The 18,675-nt window shown below is 33.5% G+C and overlaps 2 protein-coding genes across 2 annotated transcripts; both read right to left on the reverse strand.

Annotated features, from left to right (window-relative positions):
- Positions 1-8,706: 8,706 nt before the first annotated feature.
- Positions 8,707-9,633, reverse strand: LOC119825428 (olfactory receptor 5K3-like). The gene has a single exon (XM_038346279.1). The coding sequence runs from the start codon at positions 9,631-9,633 to the stop codon at positions 8,707-8,709; it is 927 nt and encodes a 308-aa protein (XP_038202207.1).
- Positions 9,634-17,290: 7,657 nt separating this feature from the next.
- LOC119825426 (olfactory receptor 5K3-like) lies at positions 17,291-18,217 on the reverse strand. The gene has a single exon (XM_038346275.1). The coding sequence runs from the start codon at positions 18,215-18,217 to the stop codon at positions 17,291-17,293; it is 927 nt and encodes a 308-aa protein (XP_038202203.1).
- Positions 18,218-18,675: the final 458 nt, after the last annotated feature.

Consider the following 18,675-nt stretch of genomic DNA (forward strand, 5'->3'; position numbering starts at 1 on the left):
ATGAACATTTTTATGCGTTCTCAGTTTCGGTTTGCAAGTAATTTGCATATATGTTCATAAGGGAATTATATTTTAATGATCTTTCTTTGTTGAGTCTTTATGTTGTTTTGGCATCAGGGTAATTGTGGCCTTAAAAATAAATTTTGAAATGTTTTCTTTGTTTTTATTTTGTGGAATAATTTGAAAAATATTGGTGTTAACAGTTCTTTGAAAGACTTGTAGAATTCTTCACTAAAACCAATTGACCCTTGGACTTTTTTGTTTTTGAGACTTTTAATGACTGTTTCAATTTCACAATAGGTAGGTGATAGGTCTATTTATATTTTTATCTGTTCTTGATTTAACTAGCAAGTGGTACCTATGGAGAAAATTAAGGGTTTTTTTGGATTTTCCAGTTTTATGGGAGTACAGGCTTTCAAAGTATGTCCTTATGATTCAGTGGACTTTTTGCATGTTTGTTTTTAGTCTCCCTTTATGTTTCTGATTTATTTGTCCATCTTATTATTTTTCAAAGAACCGACTCCTTGTTTCACTTATTCCTTATATCATTTTCTTTGTTCCTATTTTATTAATTTCAACTCCAAGATTTATTATTTGTTACCATTTACTCTTCTTAGGTGTGTTTTTTTTTCACTAGAAATTTCAGGTGTACTGCTAATCTGCTAGTACAGGATTTCACCATTTTATATGTAGGCACATAGTACTGTGAACTTTCCTCTTAGAGCCTCTTTCATTGAATCTTATAAGTGTATGATATGCACTTATTTTCATTTTATTCTAGAATGCTTTAATTTTTATTTCTGTATTGACATATTTTTATTCAGTAGAAGATTGTTCAGTTCCATGAGCTTTTAAGAATTCTGTTGTATCTGCTGTTCAAATCCAGGCTCAGTTCATGGTGGTCTGATAAGATGCAGGAAATTATTTCAATTTCCTTGTATCTATTGAGACTTTCTTTGTGTCCTAGTATGTGGTCAGTTATGGAGGAATTTATGTGTGGTGCTAAAAATAACATACATTTTTCTGTGTTTGGGCGAAGTGTTCTGCTGATATTTGTTAGGTTCACATTTGGTTTGTAATGTCAATTAACTCCGTGATTTTTCTGTTCAGTTTTTGTTTGAATGACCCATTCATTGGTGAGAGTAGAGTATTGGAGTTTCCCACTATCAGTGCGTGAGGATCAACATGTGATTCAAGCTGTAGTAGTGTTTCTTTTACAAAAATGGGTGTCTTTGCATTTGGGGTGTAGATGTTAAGAATTGAAATGTCATCCTTGTGGATTTTTCCTCTGATAAAAATGTAGTGTTCTTCCCCATCTCTTTTGATTAATTTTTATTTTAAGTCTCTTATTTGGATATTTACCATGGAAATTTCTTCAGCCAAAGTCTTTAATACCAACCTACTTGGGCATGATCCCTTGTACTATAAATACGGACAAAAATATTGCATGGTCTCTCTCTCTCTCTTGACTGCTGGATTCGGTTCTTGTTCCCCACTTCTACAGAGGACTGTGATATGTGAATCTATCCTTAAATGAAAAACCCTTTACTATACTCAATTCTGAGTTATGTGGGACTACTTTATAACATCCATATACATATATTAAATTGACTAAATCAGCTTGCTTCTTATGTAAATTTTTGTCAAATATCTTTTAACAACCCTTTTCACTGAGGTAATATCTATTCTTAATATTGAGACATTTTGTTGTTGTTGAGGTGTCTTTCTTGTATGTTGTAGAAAGATGGACCCATTTTTTTTTACATCTCTTTATTGAGGAGTTGAGACCATTGATATTAAGAGATATCAATGACCAGTGATTGCTAATTCCTACAATTTTGAGGGTTTTTTTGTTACTGTGTTGGGATGTGTATGTGATTGTGTCTCCCTTATTTCAGTTTTGCTTGTGTGAGATTTTTCATTTTCTGTTTTCATGGGTTAGTTAAGCTCCTGTGCTGGAGTTTTTCTTCAAGCTCCTTTCTGACTGGAGCTGTCACTGGGTATTGTTTAAATTTGCCTTCAGGATAAAATATCTCATTTCTCAGTCAGTGGTGGTTGAAAACTTTGCTAGGTATCATAATATGGGCTGGCATCTCTTGTCACGTGAAGTTTACAGTACAACTTTCTATCTCTTCTGACTTTTAGTCTCCATTTAGAAATCCATTGTAATTCTTTTTTTTTTTTTTTTTTTTTTTTTTTTTTTTTTTTTTGGTTTTTTCGAGACAGGGTTTCTCTGTAGCTTTGGAGCCTTTCCTGGAACTAGCTCTTGTAGACCAGGCTGGTCTCGAACTCACAGAGATCCGCCTGCCTCTGCCTCCCGAGTGCTGGGATTAAAGGCGTGCCCCACCACCGCCCGGCCCCCATTGTAATTCTAATAGGTCTGACTTTATATGTTACTTGCTCGTTTTCCCTTACAGCTTTTAATATTCTTTATTTCTTCTGAATGTTTAGTGTTTTGATTATTATGTTTTGAGAGGACTTGATTTTTCTACTCCAATCTATTTGGAGGTATCTCTGTCTTCAGGTTATGAAAATTTCTTCCTATGATTTTGTTTAAAATATTTTCAGGGATGTTATTCTGGGATTCATCTCTAGTCTCTATTTGTTTTTTCTTAGGTTTGATATTCTCAGAGTGTCCCAGATTTTGTATTTGTTTTTGTGCCAGAAACTTTAGATTTAACATTTTCTCTGACTGATATATCCATATCTTCTATCATATCCTGAATGCCTGAGATTCTTTCTACCATCTCTTGCATTCTGTTCTTGAAACTTTCCTCTGTAGTTCCTGTTTGCATACAGAAATTTATTTTTTATTTCTAGAAGTCAGTATTAGGGCTTGAACAGTTTTATTTCCTTCAACTCTTTATTTTCTTGTTGACCTTCTTTTTAGGGATATATTCATTTCCTCTAACTGTTGTGTCTTCCAGGCTTTCTTTGAGGGATTTACTAATTTCTTTCAGTTTATTTCCCTCTTTCTGGATTTCACTAAGAGACTTATCAATTTCCTCTTTAAGGACCTCTATCATCTTCATATAGTTTGTTTGAAGGTCTTTTTCTTGTGTTTCAGCTGAGTTGTGGTATTCAGAGCTGGTATTGGAAGTATTGCTCTACTCTGATGGAGATATACTGCCCTGACTCTTATTGATATGTTTTTTGATGGTATCCAGGCATCAGGCTTTGGGGTGATTGGAGATTTAGCTGTTGATTTCTTGGATTTTCTTTGGCAGGTGGGAGTTTGCTTCATGATTTGTGTTTCCTCTGAAGATTTTCAGAGAGTGGGTTGGTTGTGAGTTTCCTGTTTTAGTGGCCTGTGTGTATCTGTGAGGAAAGTTTGCTGGTGTTGGAGGCCAGGGAGAGGGCAGGCCAGCAGAAGATGTTCTGATGTAGAGCCATGAGTGACTCTGACATTTAGGACTGGGACAACAAAGAGAGGGAAGAATGTCCTTGGTCAACTTACCTGGTCATCTAGTACACATGTCCTGTGGTTACGCAAGGCATGTCTGCCTGAGTAAGAGTTGGGACACAGTGGCAAGTGGGACAGGGGAGGCTGGGAGGGTAATCTGTGTTGTCTACAAGAGGTAAGGGCAGGGAGAAGTGAGGATGCAGCTAGTGTTCTGTTGCAGCACTAGGGGTTCTGGGAGGGAACAGAACGTGTCAAGAAGGACACTCTACCTTGTATTTTGACTAGTGTGACCTAAATATACAATCAATTTCATGCATTATTTTTGATGGCCTCAACAATGTTATCATATTTCCCTCTTCCAAAACATTAAAACATTGTTTATTGTTCTTAGATCATACCTAAACATGCATATTCTTTTTTGACCCACAATTCTTTTACTTTATAAAGTCCAAGTATGCTTTCTGTCCCTTGCAATGTACAGTTCACTGGTTTTTATACAGATTATCTCAAACAAGTATTCATAAATTTCACCTGAATTTTCTAACAAAAGTATACACAATACTACCAGGATTCTTTTCCTTTTCCTTAGGCAGTGAATTGAGAGAGACCATGTAGGTAGGAATGAATGGTTTCTCACTTTAAATATTTTTGAAAGCAATCAAAGCATCATACACACAAATTCATATTTTCTTTATTAATCTATTTTTTGTATATTGACTGTGACCAAATATCAGACAGGCTACTTATTTGTTAATATCAAAGGATAATGTGCACATGTTTAAACAAATGTTGTTGTTGTTTGAATTTGGAGAGCAATGTTCATAGGATTAAAGAAGAAACTAAAATTCTTAAGAGACACCCTCATAACCACAAGAAAGGAATGAATGAATCTTCTGGCATATGTCGCTAGTTTGCTGATTTTCACTGTTCCATTTTCTGCCTTTTGAGCAAGTGATTTCTTTTTTTCTTTTTTTTATTTTTTCTTTCCATCTTTTTTTTAATTCTTTATTTTTTTATTAAAAATTTCCATCTCCTCCACTCCTCCTCCCCCTTCCCTCCCCTCCCTTCCACCCATACCCCCACTCCCTCCCTCTCCAAGCCAAAGAGCAATCAGGGTTCCCTTCACTATGTTAAGTCCAAGGTCCTCCCAGCTCCCCCTAAGTCCAGGAAGGTGAGCAACCAAACTGACAAGGCATATCACCATAGAACCTTCACCTGGCCTTGGATGGAGAAAATGACAGAGCCCCACATAGGAGCACCAGACTGAGCTCCCAAGGTCCTGATGAGGAGCAAAAGGAGGGAGATCATGAGCAAGGAAGTCAGGACCATGAGAAGTGCGTTTACCCATTGAGACGGTGGGACAGATCTAACGGGAGACCACCAAGTCCAGTTGGAATGGGACTGATGGAACAGGGGACCAAACCGGACTCTCTGAATGTAGCAAGTGATTTCTTGACAACTGTTGAGACATTTGACTTATTCATTTATTGTTATGACTTTAATCATTGGTCCTATAAATAAAGATAAGGAGTATATTTCTGTCACAGAAAGGCTTATTGCCTATCTCTATTTTTGAATTAATAAATTAGATACAAATGCTATTCATAAAGGATTCTTTATGATACTCTGGTTGATACGGTATGGAAACATTAACCTAGTTGAAATTTTCCATGTGCAAAATTAAAGCACCACATAAGAATATTTTTTAAAAACTGAAAATAGTATTTACTATTGAGGTATATAAGTTATTAGCATGGATATATATATATATATATATATATATATATATAATTGATAATTGCTCTTTGTATGAGTATGCAAATAAATAATTCATTGTTAGACTCAAAAAAGTTATAAGCTGCATTGATAATATTTACTGTTGATATATAGGGAACAATTGTAATTTACTCCTTGGTGTTCCAACACCCAAGCTTTCATGTAATAATTAGAAAAATATACTTTACAAATATATGTCCATTTCTTAGAGAAATTTACAATACCACCAAAATATTTTCATGGTGTGAATGTTTACTCACCCTCAAAAGTCCACCTGTTGAAGACTTGGTTATAATTTTGGTGATGTGGTTCCACTACTGAACATTTTTTGAGGTCCAGTGGGAGGAAGTAACATCATTGCATGTGGCCTTGAAAAGGATACTGAGATTCCTGGCCTCCTCTGCTCTCTCTCTCTCTGTTCCCTGGCTTCCATATAAGATGCTTTCTTAAATTATATATTTTATCCATGATGCATTGAATCATTACTACACTAAAGAAAATGGGTTAGCTGGCTATGGATGGGAAACAAAATAACTTTGTTTTTCTTTGGTGTGCTTGTCATTTTTAAAATTTATTTTTAATTGTGTGGACATGTGTGTTTTTCTGTAGGTATGTACACATGTGGGTATGTACATCCCAGGGGGGGGGAAAGAAGGTTTGAGAAACCATGAAACCAAATTTATAGATAGTCTTCTAACATGTGTGTAGGGAATTTAACTCAAGTCCTTTGGAGGAGCCATAGGGGTTCTTAACCACTGAGCAATCTCTTAAGCCTCGTTGTGACTTGTCTGTTTTAGGGTATTTGTCTGAGTTATAGAAACATAACTATCTTGGTAAGAGATATCTGATAACTAATTTCTCTCAAGAGGAACCAAAATGAAAAGCACTGGGAACCACAGAAATCACAGTTTCAAGGCATCACCTTGTAGACTAGATTTTTGTCAGAAATATGAATATCCAATGAACAGAGTTTTAAAAAAAGATTTTAAAATAACCAAGCATTTCCTCTAACAAAATGAAAAGAACTTATGAGTTGTTAGATAAACAAATGGAACAAAGCATTCCTAGCATTATAGAAAAATTAACTTTATCAAACCATGAGGAAATGATGTGGGATGTCCTTCTGTATATGTGTTGATTTGTTGGTTGATAAATAAAGTTTTTGATCCAATGGCTTAGAAGAGTAAAGTCAGGTGAGAAATCAGAACATAGGTTGAGAGAAAGAAAATTGGTGGAGTCAATGAGACACCATGTAGCTGCCAAAGAGACAGACACTGTAAACTTTACCCTGTAAGCCACAGCCTTGTGGAAATATATGTTAATAGAAATGGGTTAATTTCAGATGTAAGCGTAAGTTAATAAGAAGCCTAAGCCACTGACCAAGTAGTATTTTAATTAGTATAGTTTCTGTGTTGTTATTTGGGTCTGGGCAGCTGGGAAATTAATGGACAGTTCCTGCCTATACTAGAAGCTCTACCAAATTGCACATGTTATGGCTGTTGCCCTTGATTGTTCTCCAGAACTTCATAGTTGCTGAATAGAGGAAAACCACACTGGAAGTTTTTTTTTCCCCAGCTGTCTAACTTTGATAGTGCCAGATTTTGATATACACACAGCTGGTAATTAAAAATTAGCAAAAATAGTCTTTCTGAGCTTTGAACATTTCATGGTCATAATACCAAATTGACAAACAAGATATATTACTGGTACAATAGTGGCAGGGCTATGATTAGAGCAGCTAACGGGTTTTGATTGGGTCTGAGACTTGCTTTGTTAGAAGGAATCATGCCTAATACTGTGGATCTGATCAAAGACCCATGGGTGTTCACAGACACTATGGATGGACCCATTATTTTTGTTTTGATAAAAGGTTATGCCGTCAAACTGCATACTGAATACTTAATTAAATTTTATATCCATTTAATTTAGGTCCTCAGCATTTGTCAAAGAATTTTCTCTTTTTAATATTTGATGCACTCAGACTCACTATTTATCATTGTTCAGTGAGATTACTCTCCTCAAATGGAAGGAAATATCAAAAATATGAGTGATATTCAGGTGTTTGACTTAAGAGTCATGCAAACAAACACTTCTCCTTATTACCCAAACAAGCAAAACATGAGGTGTCATTTACCTTTAACTAAAACAAAAACATATACAGGGAGGGAGTATACCTTAATATATAATATAACCTGCTTAGTCAATTTATTGTTATATATAAGAACTTGTACTAATATATAAAACAATGTGCATGCACATACACACACACACACACACACACACACACACACACAAACGCACATATATACATATGATTCATTGCTAACCATTTAGTGCTGGATAACCAACTGGTGTCTTCTTCCTTGGAAGAGACTATTTCTCCTATACTCAGTATTCCTTATTTGCCTGTAGTTTTTTCAGAATGGTTGAATCATTTAAAGATAATCTCCATTTTAACAGGTTTCAAGGATTTAAAGAATAGGCAATATTATTTCAAACTCTTTTCAGAATCACACTGTGAATGGGAAAAGTACTGAATAAATATTTAAGATATTTTTATTCAATGAAAAGATAAAATGTCTGATTAATCGCTAGGAGATAAATATTAAAAGTTTCAGACAATAAATAGTATATTTTTGGACAATTCTTTTTTATAGTGAATAGCTATTTCTTTTAAGATATTTAGAGTTTCCAATAGTTTTCTGCTGTTAGACTTGAGTGACTTCTCATTATTTTAAAATTAATGAAAATATTGATGGTTTTCATTTGAATTGGTGAATTGTTGCTACTCCTAACAACCAACAAACAATGATAATGCCATTGAGCAGAATAAATTTCATCTACATCTAATAGATCCATTTTGGAACTGCATTGTCATATATTATGGGCAAATAATCAAATTAATTTAAAAATTAAAACACATCTGAATTTCATTGTAAAAAATGGTATCATTTTGAAGCACAGATTGATAAGTCTTAGATACATTTTGTAGTTCACAAAATGTGAAAAATAAATTACTAATAAAATAAGAATATACTTTTGTTAGAAAATAAATATTTTGGATGAGTACACATTAAAATAGAATCACTTGAATGAAAAAGTACCAAGTTGAAAAGCATTGATCAAAAGTAAATTTGCACCATTGATGGAATTGCTTATGATAAGATGATAAATAAAGCTTATAATTTGGTAATTTGAAATTGATAACTTTCCTAATAATATTAATAAATGTTACCATTAAGCTACTAACCTTTACTCCTAAAACTGATTATATGTGTTGAAAATTGAGAATAGACACATCCAATACTTTACCAGATCTTTAATTATTTCCTGAGAATTTTAAATATATTTTAAAAAATTTCATTATTATGAACTAATTTTTTTCAAATATTCTTATGCTTTCACAAAGTAATAAAATTAATTTTTTCATATTATCACTTTCTTTTATATGTAGATTTAGATAAGGGCATTTTCATCTTTAGATAGTGATCCAATGGATCTTGTATTTATTGACAAATGTTGCAGAATCATCTCTTCTTCATGGTTCTTTTCATCACATTTATTACTTCTTTATTTCTCAGACTGTAAATGAAAGGGTTTAATAAAGGAATTACTAGGGTATAGAAAATAGCTACAGGTATATCATTATCTCCTTCATTGACTGAATGTGGATGGGCATACATGTAGAGAAGAGAACCATAGAATATGGATACAGACAGAAAGTGGGAAGCACAAGTTGATAAGGCTTTCCCTCTACCCTCATTAGATTTCATTGTGAATAAAGTAAAAAGGATATAGAAATATGATATCAGGACTACAGTAATGCTAAAAGTTTGAATTGAACTAGACAAGATGAGCATCACCAGTTCATTGATATAAGGGTCAGCACATGAGAGTCTATATAATGGAAAGACATCACAATAAAAATGTTTGATTACATTAGACTTACAGAAAGTTAACCTAAACAACAACCCCACATGAATGATTGAATGCAGGTTTCCTGCTATGTAGGTTCCTGTGATCATCTGAAGGCATATTTTCTTGGACATCATAGTATGGTACTGTAGTGGATTGCATATGGCCACATAGCGGTCATAGGCCATTGTTGCCAGAAAAAAGCAATCTGCAGTTTCAGCAAGACTAAAAAAATAGAACTGTACCATGCATTCATAAAGAGAGATCTTTCTGTCCACAGAAAAGAAGTTCTGTAGCATCTTGGGCGTGATGGCACAGGAGCAGCAGGAATCCATGAGAGCCAGGTTGCCCAAAAAGATGTACATGGGTGTGTGAAGACGGCGTTCTATATAGATCAAGACCACCAGCCCAAGATTCCCCACCATGGTGATCAAATAGATGGCAAAGAACACCAGGAACAAGAGGGTCTTCAGGATTTGTTGATCTGTGAATCCCACCAGGATGAACTCTATTATTAAAGAATTGTTGTTTTCCCTCATCTCAACTTGATTATTTCCACTGTAATTACAAAGACATAAAATTAAAATGGTGAGAATATAATCTTCTCCTTATGTTTTCTTTGTTTAAGAAGGAATTTTTTTCTTTATGCACCTGCTATTGTCTCTGGAATGTAGCTAACTATGATTCTTGAGAGTATGTTATCCTATGTAATGTTGGCATGTATGATCTCCAAATTTAACTCACAATTTACAGGGATACTTTTATTATTACAAGAAACAGATATTTTATTTTAACTATAAAACATTTTCTTTATGTATTTATGTAATTATAGCATGAAAATTTAGGGCACACCTATTTGAATTACTATTCCAAAAATAATTTTGATGCCAGGTTTCTTAATGATCATCAAAATAAATTTAAAATAAAGTTTTGTATATAAATGTGTTTTTATTTAACTGAAATGTTTTAATGTATATATCAGGAAGAGAAAATTATTTTTTTATAAATACATTGTCAATATATTAAATTTACTTTTGTGAATTGCAGAAAGATTATAAAGGACTAATCTATAATTAGAATTACCCAGAAAATTAAAGAAATAATGGTCTTCACGTCCTTCATCCCCATTCATACACATTTTCATAAAATCTCTGTGTGTGTCATTATTCCCAATGAGTTTTTCAAATACTTAAACCCCTGCTCAGCTTTGTAAGCCTAGTTTACACAGAATGATAATTACAGTTTTGTATATTTTGTTACCACTGATCTTTGCTTCTAGTCCTTCATTTTGAAGAAATAACTTTAAATTGTGAGACCATCCATTGTTATACATTCTTTACCTAAAAACTCTCCGAAGCACAGAAAAACTTTCAATTTTTAATGCTCATGCCTTAGTCTACCAAATAACATGTCACTGACCTGTACTTCATTGCCTACCTAAAATATACAGGGTTTTGTATATATTTAATGGATTTTTCTATATGTATTTGAACACTTTTGCTATATGTAAAGCTTTTTGAGATGAGATAGGATTATTTATACTCTCGGCTTCATCCTGATGACCCAGGGTGGGTGACTTTCCACTTAATATCCTGATGAACTTTTTAAGTTTTTTGTTTCTGAATATTTTTAATGTGAGGACATATCTACAAAACATTTCCTAATACCATTATCTTTTAAAAAGTTATCTTATAAAACATTTTAACTTGTCTTTTCTAATTTTCTGTTTCCTTGGAAATTTATGCTCTCTAAACTATGTTTTTGCACATTATAGTCTTAAAATAAAATCTCATATTATAGAATTTATTTTTAAGATATGTAAAAAAAATTAAAAACAGCAAAAGCAGAATATAGGGGACAAACACAGAAAATTTATTATGTCTATTCAGGTTAAAAAGGGAGTGAAGTAACTGTATCTTTCTTTTCTTTTGGGCTTTCTTTATTTTTTTTTTTTGTTTGGCTGGTTGTTTTAGATAGAGATTTGAGATGGCACTCTGTTCTACTAAAAATTTAGATTTATAGTGGAACCAGAAATTAATAAGCCCATGCCACTCTTTTCCCAACACTTTGAAAGTTGTGTCTCTGATGACAAAAGGCAGGACAACTGACAACCAGGGAATGCTACAGCCCAGGACCACTACCAACAGCAAACATCGGTTGTGTTTGCTACTAGGATAACTGGCAGGCACTGGGCTTGGCAGCCAGAGAACCAAAATGGTAGTTTAGTTTTTGCCCATGCTAGCAAGCATAGGTCGCTTCCCATTCCTTGCTGTGGTGAGCTAATTCCCATCCTTCAAATTCAGTCCAGAGTTTGGGGCTCAGGAGCCAAGTGTGAGAACCTACCCTGTTCTCAACATTTTGCCCCATCCCCCAGTCTTATGCTGGTACTACCCAAGAAATTCATCCACTTTATAGCTGGGTCAACAATTGGATTGGAAAGAGGATCTAATAGGAGGGTGTAACTGTGATACAAAATGTCTTGGTTGTACCTCTTTAGAGCTTAGCTTTGTATTTAAAAAGGAAACAAACAGGAAAGAAGTTTGAAACCTATTTTTCATAATTAAAATAAAGAATTGATATATTAAAAATTATCTAGATTTTTTTTATAAAGATTTATTTATTATTCATACAATGTTCTGTTAACATATATACACCAGAAGAGGTACCAGATCTCATTATAGATGGTTGTGAGCCACCATGTGGTTGCTGGGAATTGAACTCAGGATCACTGGAAGAGCAGCTAGTGCTCTTAACCTCTGAGCCATCTCTCCAGCCCCTTATCTTGATTTTTTTGAATTTTGGTTTTCTTAGAAAATTATGCTCTACGAGATATGCCATGGTGGGATAGAGACATATGAAGATGGATTAAGTGTTTTATTTCAAAACCCTAGAGATAAATGCATAAATTTTGGAATGCTGAATCCAAATTTTATTTTACTTTGGAATGGTATTATCTCTCAATACATACTGATTCATTGAGACACATTGACTTACATATTTTATTATATTACCTTATGGCCAAAATGCTTTTGTTTTCCAGTAATCGAAACATTGAGAGGAAGTAATAGAAATTCATTTGTTAAAAAATTAATTATATGACACGTGTGAATCATTTTTGGAAATTACTTTAATGTATGTCTGAAGTACTTAAGTGGTTCATTTGCCATCTTACCTTTATATATGTGGATTCTACAGTCATAAATTACAACCATAAAGATAGATTGATTACACTAATGTACTTCAAACTTGTTCCACATATCTTTGAATTTTGAAATGGGCTACATAGTCAAGAGAGGAGTCAATATTTAGGAGAAATTAACATTTATTTAATAGTTAAAAAAGCAAACATTGTTTGTTTTTTTAAGGTAAAAATACAGAATGGTTCTCTTACCTGGATTGCGCTGAGAAGCACTTTCTGAATGTGTGTATTTGCTTTATAGTCAAGGTCTCAGAAGTTAAAAATGCCTATGTACCTTGATTTCACAACCATGGAGATGGAAAAATGAAGATCACAGGCTACCCACAGGCAGTGACAGCTATGGACCTTGTGCGGGAAATTCAAAGCCTCTGACAAATCCTGAGAGGATTTCTCAAAACTGACATCATTGCTTTCCTGTAGAGGAATTAAGTCCGAACAAATATGAACCCTTGGAAATTAATTAAGACTTCCCAATGAGATTATGTTCTTCACTACAGTAAGTCTGAAAAATTATCTTACTACTTTTAGTGTCTAACCCAACTTTAAATTCTCCTTAGCAATCTAAAACATATAGAACATAGTCTTAAGTAAGTTTGATACTTTAATTGAGGAGGCAAAATTAACATGAGTTATGAAAATAATTAGAACTGGGCCATATAGATGACTTAGCATCAAATGTTCTGCCCAAGTATGAGGATCTGTTTTAATATTCCCACAATCCTCATTAAAAATGTGGATGTGCCCTCATGCACTTGTTTTTCTAGTAATTATGAGAGGAGTGAAGACAGGAGGATTGCTAGAGCTCGCTGCCCATCAGCATAGCTCTAGGTTCAGTGAAAGACTTTGTCTAAAGAATGAGAGTTAGAGAAAAGAACAGCCAATGTGTTCCTCTGCCTCTGTGTGCATGTGTGTGTTCAAATACTTTCATACTCCTCTGTATATATACACAGCACACACACATAATCCTGCTACTCTTTGATTATAAGATGTACTCTACCATTAAAAAAACAACTTAACTGAGTATTTGATCTATTTTTCCTTTTCTTGTGTACAGTGACATTTATTTGTCTCTAAAACTGAATTTCTACTTAACAAAGAATGGCTTTCTTGTCTCATAGCGCTACAATTCTGTATTCCATCACTGTAAGTCAGGGGTGAGTCTTTGCTTCTGTGAGGGATCTTTGCAGGGAAGTGAGATAATGCTGAAAATACATGCATAGTCTTAATAAAACCAGATATAGTTGGTTCACACATGAGGAGTATTCATGACCGCAGGTATAAAACTAGTTTTGTGGGATTTCTGCGGTCTGTGGTGGTTTTAAGAATGGGTAAGGAAAGGGAAGACATTTTCTATTTTCTATTACTTCTCTGTAAACCATATGCCAGTAGCCAAAACATTAATTTTTGAGTAACTAAGGAGAATTAGTCACTGTTGCATAAGTATACCTACTTGCAAGATATTGTCTTGTATTATAAACACAAAAGTTGACGATGCAGGTTAAAAAAATTAAGCATGTAGTCAAGGTCTTAACATAAAAAACACAGTGAAAAAGAGTACAAAGCATCCAAAATACCAGAAAGACTTTTATAAACAGCATGAAAAAGACTATATTTAACAACATAATAGTAACTAAAACACACATTTTTAAAAATTTTCATGAAATAATGTTTGAAGTCTCAACAAAATTTGCAATCACAGTATTTAATTCACCTACAACAAAATTTTTAGTTTTGTTTGAGGCAAGAAACCTGACACTGTCACTTATGCAAAATATGTAGCTATATAATAATTCAAATTGTGATAATAAATGGTTCTGTAGAAATGTAGCAAATAAAGTATTTAGGCAAATATTTTAATGCCTAGCCATTATAACTAGTTAAACAGACAACAAAGTACTATATAAAAATATAAAAAAGTAAATAATGAAAGTCAAATATTCTTACATATGTAAATGTAAAGAGTTCAAGTTTATACTACAAATTTTAACAAAAGTTGAATGTGACCATTGGGATAATATAGAAGAGAGAAAAAGTTGAGGTTGCATGTCTGATTGTGTAATTACCTGTTCTGTGTGCATGTTCATGCCATAGTTGGTTTGTGTGTATAGGACAGAAGAGCTGTGGTAGTAAGTTGTCTCTTTCTCTCCATCTTGTGGCCCTCCTGGATCACACTTAAGTCGAGGTATACACCAGATAAAACATTTCAGTGCCATGAATGTGACAGTTTTATGCAGTTTTTTCCAAATAAGCACATATACTGTACAATGAAAATGAATAAAAATTGTCACATGGATAAAGTCTTTGGCAAATTTCTAGTTCTTGTTCTTTGGAAAGAATTATAAAGTTTGAGAGCCAGGATTTCATGATGGAGAACTAGTAATGTGTCAGAAGCTGTTGAGATAAAACAGAGTGACTCTGTAACAGCCTTGGAGTTTTCCAGTTCGCACTAGCAGAAGAATAAGTGATTACTTAAACTGAGAAATGTGTTAATTTATGGAATTTTAGTGAATATTTTCAAAATGTTAATGATGCCCAGACATATTAATAGAATCAATTTATTCTAAAAGTTGAAGGAAAACTTGGTATACTCTATTTTTCTGTGTGGGCTGTATGTATTTTACACCTGCAAGACTTTCCTCATTGAGTAAGTAGAGGTTTAAATATTCAAAGAGAAAGGAGAAAGGGAAGAAAGGAAGAAGGGAAAGAGTAAGAAAGGAATGGAGGGACAGATGAGAGTGAAAAAGTAAAAGGGGAAGAGAAGGGAGAAGCAAAGGGAAGACAAGAGAGGGATAGAGGGGAGAGGGGAGTGGGAAGAGAAGCAGGAGACTAGGAAAAGTGGGGACAGGGAAGGAAAGGGAAGGATAAGATGAAAACAAAGAGAAAGGAAGAGGGGGAAAGAGGGCAATAAAGGGAGGGGAAGAAAGAAGAAAGAAAATAGTAGAGAAAGGGAGAATATGGAGTAGAGTGAGAGTAGAGAGGGTAGAGAAGAGAAAGGAAGATAGAGGAGGGAGGATAAGATGGTAATGGAGGGGAGGACGGGAAGAGCAGGAGAGAAGAAACAGGAGTAATTGAAAGGAGGGGCAATTAAAGAGGCAAAAATATAAGAGGAAGAATGAATTTATCAAAATACATAAAATAGGTTAAAATATAAAATAAATTTACTCTGTGTTTCTTAGGCACAGCCTAAGAGAAATTCCTGACCATCTTCAAAGAGATGTGTACCAAAATGAAGACCATTGCTAAATGGAAAGATGATTTGCAACTTTACAAGTGAGACTGTCTTCTAAATAGTTTTCAGCTGCATCTGTTCTGTCCCAATGCCCATCCAATCCACAGGCCCTATTCTCACTGATGCACTCATTGTCTCAAAGACTGAGTCAAATGTGCATTTTATGACAGATGTTACCTAATAACTAAACCCCTTTTAAAATATTTTTGAGATTATATTATTAGATCATTTCCTCTTTCCTTTCCTCCATCCAAAACCTCTCATGTACTTCAAAAGGCTATCTTTCAATTTCTGATCCTGTTTTCTCATCAGTATCTGTCATATTATTTGCTGTCTGTCTGTCTCTGTCTATCTATCTATCATTCTATTTATCTAGCTATCTTGCTAGCTACCTATCAACTATCTATCCATACATATATCCATTTAACATCTATCCATCTATCATCTACCTATCATTCACCAATTAATGGGTCTATTGAACGATCATCTATCTCTACATACATGTGTTGAAAACTGTGACCATATATATATATATATGTATATGTATATGTATGTATATATTATATACATGTATACCATATATAATATATACATATGTATACACACATAACTGTGTGTGTATTCATATAATATTTTTCAGGGCTGACCATTTGGTACTGGATAACCAATTGGTGTCTTCTTCTGTGGGGAAGACTATCCTGTTCTCACCTTTCCTTAGTTGCCTATAGTTCTTTGAAACATTAAAAGATAATTTTACTTTTTCCAGATTCCAAGCATTTAGAGATAAGTCAATTTTGATTGAAACTTTTTAATGTTAAGTTAGTCAGAAAGTTTATTATGTCAAAAGTTTATTACAATCTCTAGTATATTTATGTAATTCCTTTTTTTTTCTAGCAAATAAGTATTTTTGTTTAGATATTTAGAGTTTTAATTTGTTTTCTGCTCTGTCAGGCTTGAATGTTTTTAAAATTATAAATATATTATGTTTTCATTTGAGTTGGTGAAGGTGTTTATATTCCTAAAAAACAAAAAAGTAATAATATCATGGAGAAGTAAAAACTTGATTTAGTGGAAACATTTTGGAGTTGCACTACCATTTATAATGGACAAATAATCAAATGAGGAAAAAAATCAAGAAACATAGAAATTTCAGAGTAATAGAATCATTTTGAGGTATGAACTGAGAAGCCTTATTATCAATAATTGCTATGGTATAATACTGATGTTCAGAAAATGTAAGATGAAAAATGACTAATAATCAATATAAAAATATTCTTGTTAAAGAATATTTTTGACGAGTGCACACTGAAATATAATCTCTCAGAAAAACCAAATGTAAAATAGAAAATCAAGTTCTTCAATGAAAATTTCCTTACATCGATGGAACTGCTTATTAAAAATAAGTTTGAAATTTGCTTGAAATTTTAAGATCTGAAATTGAAAAACTTGATAATGATTAAATAAATGTGACAATTAGTATAACAACTTTATTCCTAAAATTCATTAGATATATTGAAAATTTTACCTAGACACATTCCAATACTTCAGCAGTTCTTTAATTTTTTTTTCTGAGAATTTCAAGCATAATTTAACAGAATTTAATTATTATGAGCTAATTTCATTCAAATGTTCTTAGTTTTCAATAAATTGATCAATTTTTTGTTTACATTTGATCACTTTCATATTATGGGTGCATTTAGAAAAGGGCATGTTCAACTTTAAATCAGCTGTCCAATGGATTTGGTCCTTTATTTCTCATGTCGCAGAATCATCTATTCTCCATGGTTCTTTTCATCACATTTATTACTTCTTTGTTTCTCAGACTGTAAATGAAAGGGTTTAATAAAGGAATTACTAGGGTATAGAAAATAGCTACGGGTATATCTTTATCTCCTTCAGTGACTGAGTGTGGTTGAGCATACATGAATAGAAGGGAACCATAGAAAATTGATACAGACAGAAAGTGGGATGCACAAGTGGATAAGGCTTTCCCCCTTCCCTCTTTAGATTTCATTGTGAATATAGTGAAAAGTATATAAAAATAAGACACGAGAACTATGGTGATAGTAAAGATTTGAATGGAACCTGCCAAAATAAATAATATCAGCTCATTGATATGTGTATCATTACAAGAGATTCTATATAACGGAAGGACATCACAAAAAAAGTGCTTGATTACATGAGACCTACAGAACTTTAACCTCAACAGTAGCCCCACTTCAATCATAGGATGCATGTTTCCTGCTATGTAGGCTCCTATGGTCATCTGAAGGCAGAGCTTCATGGACATCATAGTGTGGTACTGCAGTGGGTTGCATATGGCCACATAGCGGTCATAGGCCATTGCTGCCAGAAGAAAACAGTCTGTAGTCTCAGCAAGACAGAGAAAATAGAACTGTACCATACATTCATAGAGAGACATCTTTCTGTCCACAGAAAAGAAGTTCTGTAGCATCTTGGGAGTGATGGCACAGGAGCAGCAGGAATCCATGAGAGCCAGGTTTCCCAGAAAGATGTACATGGGTGTGTGAAGACGGCGTTCCATGTAGATCAAGACCACCAGCCCGAGATTTCCAAACATGGTGACCAGATAGATGATAGAGAACACCAGGAACAGGAGGATCTTCAGGTCTGGGTGATCTGAGAATCCCACCAGGATGAATTCTGTTGTTACGGAGTAGTTGTTCTCAGCCATCTCTGCAATTGCAAAGATATAAATTGCAATGCTGAGAATACAATGTTTCCTCTTTATAAGAGGGAAATTTCTTCTTTTGCACCTGCTATTGTCTCTGAAATACAGCTAATCTTGCTTTTTGAGATTATTTATTCCCATACATTGCTGGCATGTATGATCTCCAAATTTAACTCACATTTTACAGGAATACTTCTGCTAATACAAAACCAAACTATTTAAATTAGAAAAGATTCTTCTTTATGCACTTATGTAATGATATCACAAAAATTTAGGGCATATATGTTTGGCTTGTTATCCCAAAATAATTTTAATGCATGATTTGCTAAAGATCATTTAAAAAAATTCAGTACAAAATTTTCTGTAAATGTGTTTTTGTTCAACTGAAAAATTTTAATATATACAACATAAAAAGGAAATTTTTTTGAAAATATTTGTTAAAATAATACATTTATGTTTAT

The sequence above is a fragment of the Arvicola amphibius genome, chromosome 10 (assembly GCF_903992535.2).
Source record: "Arvicola amphibius chromosome 10, mArvAmp1.2, whole genome shotgun sequence".
Lineage (NCBI taxonomy): Eukaryota > Metazoa > Chordata > Mammalia > Rodentia > Cricetidae > Arvicola > Arvicola amphibius.

Coding starts and splice junctions, on each gene's coding strand:
- LOC119825426 (XM_038346275.1), bottom strand. CDS start 18,217: ATGGCTGAGAACAACTACTCCGTAACAACAGAATTCATCCTGGTGGGA.
- LOC119825428 (XM_038346279.1), bottom strand. CDS start 9,633: ATGAGGGAAAACAACAATTCTTTAATAATAGAGTTCATCCTGGTGGGA.